At 42.0% G+C, this 9,878-nt stretch overlaps 1 protein-coding gene across 47 annotated transcripts in view; it reads left to right on the top strand.

Moving 5' to 3' along the window:
• Positions 1-951: 951 nt before the first annotated feature.
• Ttn (titin) overlaps positions 952-9,878 on the top strand; it is a 271,446-nt gene continuing 262,519 nt past the window's right edge. For all 47 annotated transcript variants that reach the window (XM_029473164.1, XM_029473037.1, XM_029473035.1 and 44 more), the window contains exons 1-6: positions 952-1,159; positions 3,382-3,485; positions 5,673-5,876; positions 7,767-8,054; positions 8,535-8,620; positions 8,708-8,949. In XM_029473164.1, the coding sequence (XP_029329024.1) occupies positions 3,395-3,485; positions 5,673-5,876; positions 7,767-8,054; positions 8,535-8,620; positions 8,708-8,949 (911 nt within the window). In that variant the 5' untranslated portion in view covers positions 952-1,159; positions 3,382-3,394. The remainder of the gene's footprint in view (positions 1,160-3,381; positions 3,486-5,672; positions 5,877-7,766; positions 8,055-8,534; positions 8,621-8,707; positions 8,950-9,878) is intronic.

The following is a 9,878-nucleotide window of genomic DNA, read 5'->3' as shown; positions in this document are numbered from 1 at the left end:
TCTTCGCTCTGAGCAGAATTTTACAAATCCCTGGGTTGAGCCACAACAAAGGCCATTTGATATGATCTTTTGTATTTGAACTATCTCTGGCTTGAAATTAAATTCACTCCTAAAATAGTAAGTATATCATGCCCTAAACACTTCCCATTAGTGACAGCAAGCTGCAGAGATTAGTAGCACACCCTGTACTAATCTTACACCAAGTAAAAGACCCCTATGGCTGGTTTAAACTCAGACTTCACCACTCAGCAAGGCAGCCCATGGGTATTGGTAAATACTACTGGCAGGCAAAAAACGAACTCTAACCAGAGCAAAGGCATTGCCCCACACTGACTATACCGAAGCCTTATGCAGACTTTACCTTTGGGTATTATTTCCTGCAAGGCACAGATAACTCACTGACACTGGCATAGCTATTCTATAGAACAAACAGACAAATGGATTCCCTCCAAATGCTACATTTATCGAAACTGAGTCTTCAGAGAAGATGAAACCTATGTGTGATATAAATTACTTCATCAGCTGTCATGATTGACAGGCCCATTTGGTTGGGTTTAGAGGGCAGGGAACAGAAGTGGAGCCTGACTCACAGGGCATGGGGCTTAAGTTCGGGATTGTTTTAGATCTACGAATGTCCACAAGTTTTATCCTTTGTCACATTCTGGCCTCCGTTCCACCTGGGTAGAGTTTTCACATTTGCAGCAACCACTCTTGTCTCTGAGTCCCAGTGAGGTCGTTTTTAAAATACAATTCTATTTCCTCGGTAAAGCCTCTTCTGAAAGGCTAAATTTAGCACTGCCAATCAGAGGAACAGGTGGTCTGTGATACTCCCAAATAGGTCCTCTCCCATCATGCCTTCCTAACAGAGCCAATCACAGAGCCAGGCTCTAAGGATGTTGGGCTGTCAGCAGATCTGGGGAATATAAGGGCCGGCCAGCCCCTGGCTCTGGAGCAGTCGCGCATTCCCACCTCGCCTCGGGTGTAGGGATTGCATAGGAAACAAAACCACACAGTCAAGACTGTGTGGTTTTGTTTGGAGGGTTAGAGGCTCACCGATTCATGTCGGAGATGGTTGGAAAAACCAACTCTACGTAGGACGTCGTTTCAGAAGCAAACTTGGGCTTGGCCCCACCCTTTTTGGGCACTCCTGAGAAATCAGGTGAGTGAGAACCAGCTTGTTTGATTCCTGGAGCTCTTTCTGATTGGTTACTATTGAACGCTTTGAGCAATGAATGCCTTCTGTTAAAGGTTTCATCTTGCTGACCTACATGTGAATCTGTGTTTTAAATTTGGTTTTGAAATGTACATTTTCCAGAGAGAAAGAAAGGAAAGGAAAGGAAAGGAAAGGAAAAGAAAAGAAAAGAAAAGAAAAGAAAAGAAAAGAAAAGAAAAATCAAGTGCTGATGCCCACAGCCATAGTCAACCATTCTGATTTTTAAAATGTACAGGATGCCCTAGAACCAGGGGTCTGAAATGGGGACATGAATGTTTGCTTCCTTAGTAAACGTGTCAGCTGAGAATGTACAAGGTTATGTGGCTCGTTGATAAAGCAAGGCAGACCAAGAATAGCTCAGAGAAAACCCATGTGGCATCAGCTACACCCGATGACTTTTTAAGGGAATCAACTGCTGAGGTATCTGTTGCGGACGGTGGCAGGACACTTGTCTGCTGTCAGTCAAGCTGGACGGTTTATTTTGGGAGTGTGACATTTCAGATGCATGCCTTCAGCCTTAGGCCTCTGAGAAACAAGTGCTCACAGAAACAAATTTAGTCTTCCTAGACAATCAGAATATCAAAACCCAGCTAGGCCACTTAATTCTCAACATTTTGTAAGTTTGAATGAAGCTATAGAATTGCTTTCTAGAAGATTCCAGATCTCAATATGCATTTTAATTTAACCCACAATCCAATTATATGGTGTGAGATAATGTTAATGCTAAAAAGGGTAAGAAATAAAAGATTCTTAATATCTAAATACACTTTGATTCCCTATCTTCCTGGGATTAGATTACAAATTGTAAATGCCCATTATTAGATAAATACTTAATTATACATGGTTTATCTAAGGAGATAGCTAATTTTTTTTTGAAGATACACTGGCTTACAGACAGGAAAAGTTAGGCATAAAATGTATTCATCTGAAAGATAATGTGAAAGAAGCAAGAGTTTCTGAGAAATGTTTCCTGAAAACCTTTGGATGACATCTGGATTTTTATGGGGTATGAATTTTGTCTCCAAAAAAAAAAAAATGAGTTACAGGACTAAGAAGAATATTGCACTGTAACATTTAGTGAACAAAGAATGTTGTGAAAGATAAAAATGAGGCAATTGACAATTCGGAGCCTGCCCTTTAATGTCAGAACACTGGTTTGCTTCAAGGTGACTACTTAGTTATTTATGCATAAGAATTTTCTTACATAGTCTCCAAAAATGGTAGATGAAATACTTTCTTCCACTTACAAAGGGAATTAACTGCAAATCTCACTCTTTTTTTTTTTTGGTTATTGTTAAATATTTCACATAATAAAGCACAGGTCTTTTTATTCCCATGAATAATTCCCACAGCCTTCTGTGATTCAGTCCACACACACATGGCTCCATCCATGTGAAGAACTCAAGGCAGCGTTTTTCTTTCAGACCTGTAATAAATTTCGGCCCATTACATATTCTTCTTGAATATTACTTCAGCAGCATTAATTGTGCCATTGCGTACAATACACAGGAATGTTAGGATGTGGGAAGCTCCTTATGCTGTCGGAAAGAGGGGAAAAAGCTTGCTTAATGATGAGAAAACATTTGCCAACCCTTTTCAAGTCGGTGAACCGCTTGCAAAGTACAGGTTATTCATTTGGGCGGTGATTTTAAGTGAGGGGACAGAGCCTTAAGCAAGGTCACCTTATGAAAAGCTGGCACTGTGCGTGAGAACTGCTGGAGAGGGAACTGTTGTTTATGTCACTGTCTCTTCCATGCTGTGTTGATATAAAGGTTCATTTGTCACATCGTGTCTCTGAAATCCATTGGCTGCTTCTATGTTGTAGCTTGGTTTTCCCTTTCAGTCTGGCCCAATGTGAATATTCATTGTTGGTATGACTGAATATTCCCACTTTGACCACTAGGGGGCATTCCTTGCTCTGCTTGGCCAACTCCCCCCCACCCTTCGCCGCCCCCCCTCACCCCCCCCTTCCCTCTCCCCCGCCCATTTCCCTTAAATTAGCTCAAAGGTCAACTGCATAAGCACCCGGAGAAGGCTTCCTATGTGGCTCTAGGGCCACATACTAGACTAATCAATCCATTTGGAGAAATACATGTCTGTCTCCACCAAGAAGACGCTGAGGGGCCCTGAGCATCAATATTCTTACTGGTTTTTCTTTTTCTTTCCAGAGTGCCTGAAAAGATGACTACTCAAGCACCGACGTTTACGCAGCCGTTACAAAGCGTTGTGGTACTGGAGGGTAGTACCGCAACCTTTGAGGCTCACGTTAGTGGTAAGCTCATGTGCAGGCTTTCTCTTCTGTTCCACCTGCCTCCTCCAATGCAGAAACTCTTTTTTTTTGTCTTGAAACCAAGTTTAAACACTGCTTCTACTATGTAAAATTGGCACAGCACTATGGAAAGGTCATTTTAAGGGCACACCCTTCACAGGATGCTGACAATATAATGACTTAAAAAATATTTTAAAAATGTTTTATTCATACTTATAATTCTACAAAGCAAAAATAATTAGCATCAGGTTAAAATTTGCTGTCAGAATCCAGCGACTAAGAAGGATCAAATTTGGTCATTCTATATTTGGGTTCAGGGGCAGAACTAGTCTGACAGACTGGAACCCTAGTGCTGTGGGATTCAGAGACAGCTTCTTGTAATCTGTGCACCTCAATTTTTATATATATGTAAAATATGCATTTTATATATCATATATTATTACATATACTAATATATAATTTAACATTACATAATTTAATATGTTAATATATTGTATTAAATTTACACTATATTATAAATACATGTAAATATATCATCCCAACTTTCCATAGAAGCAGACACAGTGACTACTCATTATAGTTATTTTATTGGTTTTTTAATCTTTATTAAATTATTCTATTGTATTAAAGAACACACTTTTGTAATGAATGGCAACACATAATACCATTTCTCCTTTTAGTCTTTATATTCAAAGGGTACAAACATTTTTTCCCTATTTATTTAAAAGGAATGTCACCCATTTCTTTTTTCTTTATCCCTTGGTTTAGGGGTGATTCTAGACCTTGCATGATGTATAACAAGGAAGCCTTGCCTATAAACTATACTCTAAATAATTTCAAAATGATTTAGTCAGTCTTCTTCTATAGCACCATTCGTAACTGGTCATGTGAGTTTATATGGATTAACTGATAGCCGTGATTAGTTCATGATTCAATGTATCCCTTCAGTGAACATTTCTTATCTTTTTAAATGTATGCTTGTAATAAAGATATTAACTAAAGTTTTCTTTCCATTTCCTTTCTCTGTATTATGTGTGAGTCTTACATACTGCATAACACTTTGCACAAACATGACGTCACTCACCACTCACTTGCTATTAATGGAAGTCAGTTCAGTTTTCATCTTGCATGATGAACTCTGACTCCCAAATGATTAACTTATTTTTCTTCAAATCCTCTGTAACTTCTAAACGGAGCCAAACACACATGGTGTCTGCGGGGATTTTCACCTTTGTGTCATATTCACAGCCTCGATTCCTTCTAAGTCTGTGCCTTCAAGTTCTTAGAAATACGTCACAGACGACATTTGACACTCTCAAATTAGTCTAATAAACTTCACTCTCCCATAACGGGAGGTCAACTTATATAAGGACAGCACAGGAACATGCTAATATCATCACCTCCTGTCTCAAGGACAGCAGTCACAAGCATTTATGTCAGATGCAAAGTAAACCTTCCCTGAAGTCGCCTTCCCGATTCTGAACACATTTAGATTTTAATAAAACATGAAACCACGGATACGGTTCTTAGCAGTGGGTGAAGAGAACCTGGCTTTCCTCTCCCTGCTCCGACTTTACGCCTTGTTCTGAATGGCTGGGTTTGGCTCTGGAGTTAGCATGAGGAACAGCCTGTCACTGTGAGGGCATTTGTGCTGCAGTGACATTTGCAGGGACATGCTGGACAGTGTCCCTGAAACAGCAGAGGAGGGGCCCAAGTGTGCCCTCCTGAGGCAGAGCTGTAAGATGGCCTTGCTGCCTCTTGCCTTCAGAGATGACAACTGTCACTATCTCCATCAAAGTTTCCGCCGCTCTCCATGTTTAGGGCCCCCTCTCATTATTTTAATGATGTCTACTAAACTAAATCAGATAGAGCACTGACCAGAGGGTAGAAGATGACAGTTCTACCCAAAGTTGTACCACTGATAGCCAAGAGACCTTGGAAATATGATGACTCTCCAATGCACCTCAAACTTCCAATCTATAAAATGAAGGGGCACAAATAGCCCCTATGTAAACTCCCATAAATGGCTCACAGTTTTACATGTGTATTACATGACTGTCATGGTGTCACTATCACTATATGGGGCTCCACTCTGGCTAGTCGCCAGGCTGGTGCAAGGGTTTGATGAGAGAGAACAGAGGACTGGACCATGCCCACTCCAACATAAAGATGACTCTGCTTGCCTTCCAGGTTACCCAGTTCCTGAGGTGAGCTGGTTTCGGGATGGCCAGGTGATTTCAACTTCCACTCTGCCCGGCGTGCAGATCTCCTTTAGCGATGGCCGCGCTAGATTGATGATCCCCGCCGTGACTAAAGCCAACAGTGGACGATACTCCCTGAGAGCCACCAATGGATCTGGACAAGCGACTAGTACTGCTGAGCTTCTTGTGACAGGTTAGTTGTTGGGGCTATCAGCCAGGCCAGAGGGACAGAAGTCCAGATAGAGATGTACACACGCACAAGGGAGGCAGCTCCTAAGCTGATGAAGGAGCCATAGGATGAACAATTACCATTGTGTGGGTTGTACAATTCCATCCTCTTTGAAGATGAAGCATAAACCATCTCAGAAGCAGGATCTCTGTACATATCACATACTCAAAGCATCTTGAATAAATGCCAAAAATCATGTTCCTCTAGTGGTGACGTTTTTAGAGCCTTACCATAAAGTTATCAAGAAATAGAGAGTGTTCTGGAAGTCACTGGGAATTTCCACTTTAATGAGCATTGCCATAATTCTGATGTAAGCAGGTCATAAGGTAGGCATTGAAATTACTGCATAGTAAACATACTCAGAAAAGGCCAAATGCTTTCGTTCAAATATACAACCCCACTTTCCCGTAAAGCCATTTACAGTCGCCTCAGTGGGTTTTGTCCACCCTTCAGTACTTACTGTGATGAGCAAACAGGAAGAAAAAGTTATTCTGCCTATTACACAGCAACGTCTTGTCTGAACGCTGTCATGTCACCTATGTGTTCCTGGTGTCTAATTCCATGGTCATAGATGACCTCAACGGAAAGCACACCAGGTCGCTTAGGGAAGAGCTTTATGTGCCTGAAAATTCAGAACTGGAAGAGGCACAGTACCTCAGAAACACAGTGGTTCACCACCGTGCTCCATCAGGGGTGCTGGAAGCACACATGGGCGCATCCATCCCGGGGGGTACTGGCAGTTCATGGTAACTGGAGGGAAGGTATCACTATTTCCAGCAGTGGAGCTACCAATCAGATTCAACATATATCCTCCCACCCATGCCTGGGCCAGCAACCCCAGTTAAACTCCGTGCGTCACCCGCAAACAGAAGACAGAAAAGTAGGAGGGGCTTCTTTAGAAGAAGGCTACCGTGGAAGAGGGGGCAGGAAGAGAGGAGGGAATAGGAGATAAAAAAAAAAAAAAAAAAACAACGACTACATTTGTCGTAAAATGTACGAAGTTGCTAAACAATTTAAAAAAATTATAGAGGAAAGTTTTCTCTTAATATAAAAGAAGACTTTGACCAAAAAGCCTTCTTTCTTTCTGTAGCAAAATTAACACAGATGCCTACCACTGTTGGGTGGATTTAACATTTTAAATGCAAGTAAATATGTTGGTCATTTTAATATCAATCTAGTTGGAGGATGGTTTTAAAAATTGATTAAACTTGAATGATTCAGTAAGTTCTCAGATGCACTCACCTTACCAGCCACAGGAATTCAGTTCAGTGTGACTTTAAGTAGTTTGCAAAAAACTACCTTAGTGTCTTAGCGAAAGGCAAGAGTCAGGGATTGGAAGTGCCAGAAAGACCTGGAGTAGTACAGCAGCATCTAGACTTTTGGGTAAAACATGAAAGGCGAGAGAGATAGCTGGGTAGTTAAGAAGCTGACTCTTCTTACAGAGGACCAGGGTGTGTTTTCCAGTACCCATGTGGTTGTCTGTAGCTCCAGTTCTAGGGTCTTCTGGCCTCTATGGACAGACACCTGCACACATACGGCAGACACAAGCTCATTCACATGTGCATGCACGAGCGCGCGCGCACACACACAAACACACACACATACACACACACGTATATAATTAAAAAATTAGTAGCCTAGAAATGCTAGAAAGAGTGAAGCAATTGAAATTGAATTGTGAGTAGGGGAGCCTTCTGCTCTTGCTGCCTTCTAACTGTCTTCCGCCAAGTGGGAGAGCTGGGATTCAATGGCAGTCAACGATGCTGGATCATTGAGTCAGCCCCTGTTTTAATACTCAAAGCTGTTGGGAGTACCCCGACTCCTGAGCCTGATTTTCTTCTCTGCCCCTGGCAGCCGAGACAGCACCACCCAACTTCAGTCAGCGGCTGCAGAGCATGACTGTGAGACAAGGAAGCCAAGTGAGACTCCAAGTGAGAGTGACTGGAATCCCTACACCTGTGGTGAAGTTCTACCGGGATGGAGCCGAAATCCAGAGCTCCCTTGATTTCCAAATTTCTCAAGAAGGAGACCTCTACAGCTTACTGATTGCCGAAGCATACCCTGAAGACTCCGGGACCTATTCTGTAAATGCCACCAACAGCGTTGGAAGAGCTACTTCCACTGCAGAATTGGTGGTTCAAGGTATGTGGCGGAGGCGAGGAGGAGGGGGACCTAGGGTGGCAACACACGGGGTTGAGGTTCTACCTGGCTCCCCCATATGGCAGTCCTGGGGGTGCTCGCAGGATCTAAGGCCAAAGCTGCCTTTCTCACCCCAGCAGAAGGTCTCTGGCAGAGGCTTCTAAGAGTTCAATGTTGAAGCTTGCTACAGTTTGCCGAATGATAACCAGAACATGGGTCAATTAAGTAATGTACATCTGCATGTTATTGGCAAACAATGGGATATTTAAATAAGTAATTCAAAGAAATTCCTTTCTAACACACATCTTCTATTTTTCAATCTAATTTATATTCACACAAAAGCCACAACTTGCTACGGTTTTCCTACTGTTACACACAGGAAATTGCAATTACTTTTGAGTCCCATATAATGGATTTTCTTTTTTAAAAAGAAAAAAAATCATGGTTTTCCCTCCTAAAATGCTCATCTTTCCATTTCTGCAGGTGAAGAAGTAGTGCCTGCTAAAAAGACAAAGACGATCGTGTCGACTGCTCAGATTTCAGAAACAAGACAAACCCGGATTGAAAAAGTAATTTTCCTATAAAAGAGCTCCCAGCCCTCCCCGTTCTTGCTTCCCTGGCACTTCCCACTCACTTCTGCTTTCATGTTTTTTCAGAAGATTGAAGCCCACTTTGATGCCAGATCAATCGCAACAGTTGAGATGGTCATAGATGGTGCCACTGGACAGCTGCCACATAAAACACCTCCCAGGATACCTCCTAAGCCCAAGTCCAGGTCTCCAACACCACCTTCCATTGCTGCCAAAGCACAGCTGGCCCGACAACAGTCCCCATCACCAATAAGACACTCCCCCTCCCCAGTCAGACACGTGCGGGCACCAACCCCATCTCCGGTCAGGTAAGCCTTCTCTCGGGAAACTGTGTTGTTTATGCATTTTTACGATCAAATGTTAAGCAATCAAAAGGGCAGCATGTGAAAAAAGAGACCAAGAAATCCCTGAATGTGAGCTTTACAGTCCTCACCTTCTGTGGAAGTTTATAATACACTCTGGTTCTGAATTCGTATTTGCAGTCCATTCCGCAAATGCATGTTTGGAGCCAGAACGTGACAAGGGGGCTAGGGTAAGAATTATGCAAACTTTAGAGTTAAATCTCCCTGAAGTCTAATATCCAGACTACTTGCTTATAGTTTGACCTGAGGCACTCATTTTAATAATATAACAATCACTATGATACATGGTCTATAACCTCTGTGTTAAGCTCCCATGTGTTTGTTATTTCACTAAATATTCTCCACCCCTGAAAAAAATGTCATTCCTCAATATTCTTGGCAAGAAACCAGAGCTAAAGGAGGTAGGGGGCTTTCCCATGGTCTTAGTGTGTCCTCCATAAAATAAAAGGAATGCCAGCCAGACTGATTTGAAGTGTTTTGGCAGGAATCAATGAGCTCTCATCAGTTGAAGCTATCCCTAGGAAATAGGAAATCATTATCCAAGTGCTCGTACTCTCAAATAGTAAGAAAACATTCTAAATATTTTCCACATGTTTATGTTATTTTATCTAAAAATGTGAAGTGCATTTCTACTCTTAGCTAAAATGTAGGTATTTTCTGAGGTGAGCCTATATCATCAGTGCTCAGAAATTATACAATCAAATACGAATTACCCATGGCAACTGAAACTTTGGGATTTAGTCTATAATGAGACTTTTAATATAATGAGCTAAAAAACTCTACGAAGCTGGGCGGTGGTGGCACACGCCTTTAATCCCAGCACTTGGGAGGCAGAGGCAGGTGGATTTCTGAGTTCGAGGCCAGCCTGGTCTACA

This window comes from Mus caroli, chromosome 2 (genome assembly GCF_900094665.2).
Source record: "Mus caroli chromosome 2, CAROLI_EIJ_v1.1, whole genome shotgun sequence".
Lineage (NCBI taxonomy): Eukaryota > Metazoa > Chordata > Mammalia > Rodentia > Muridae > Mus > Mus caroli.
This window is presented reverse-complemented; position numbering and strand designations above follow the sequence as displayed.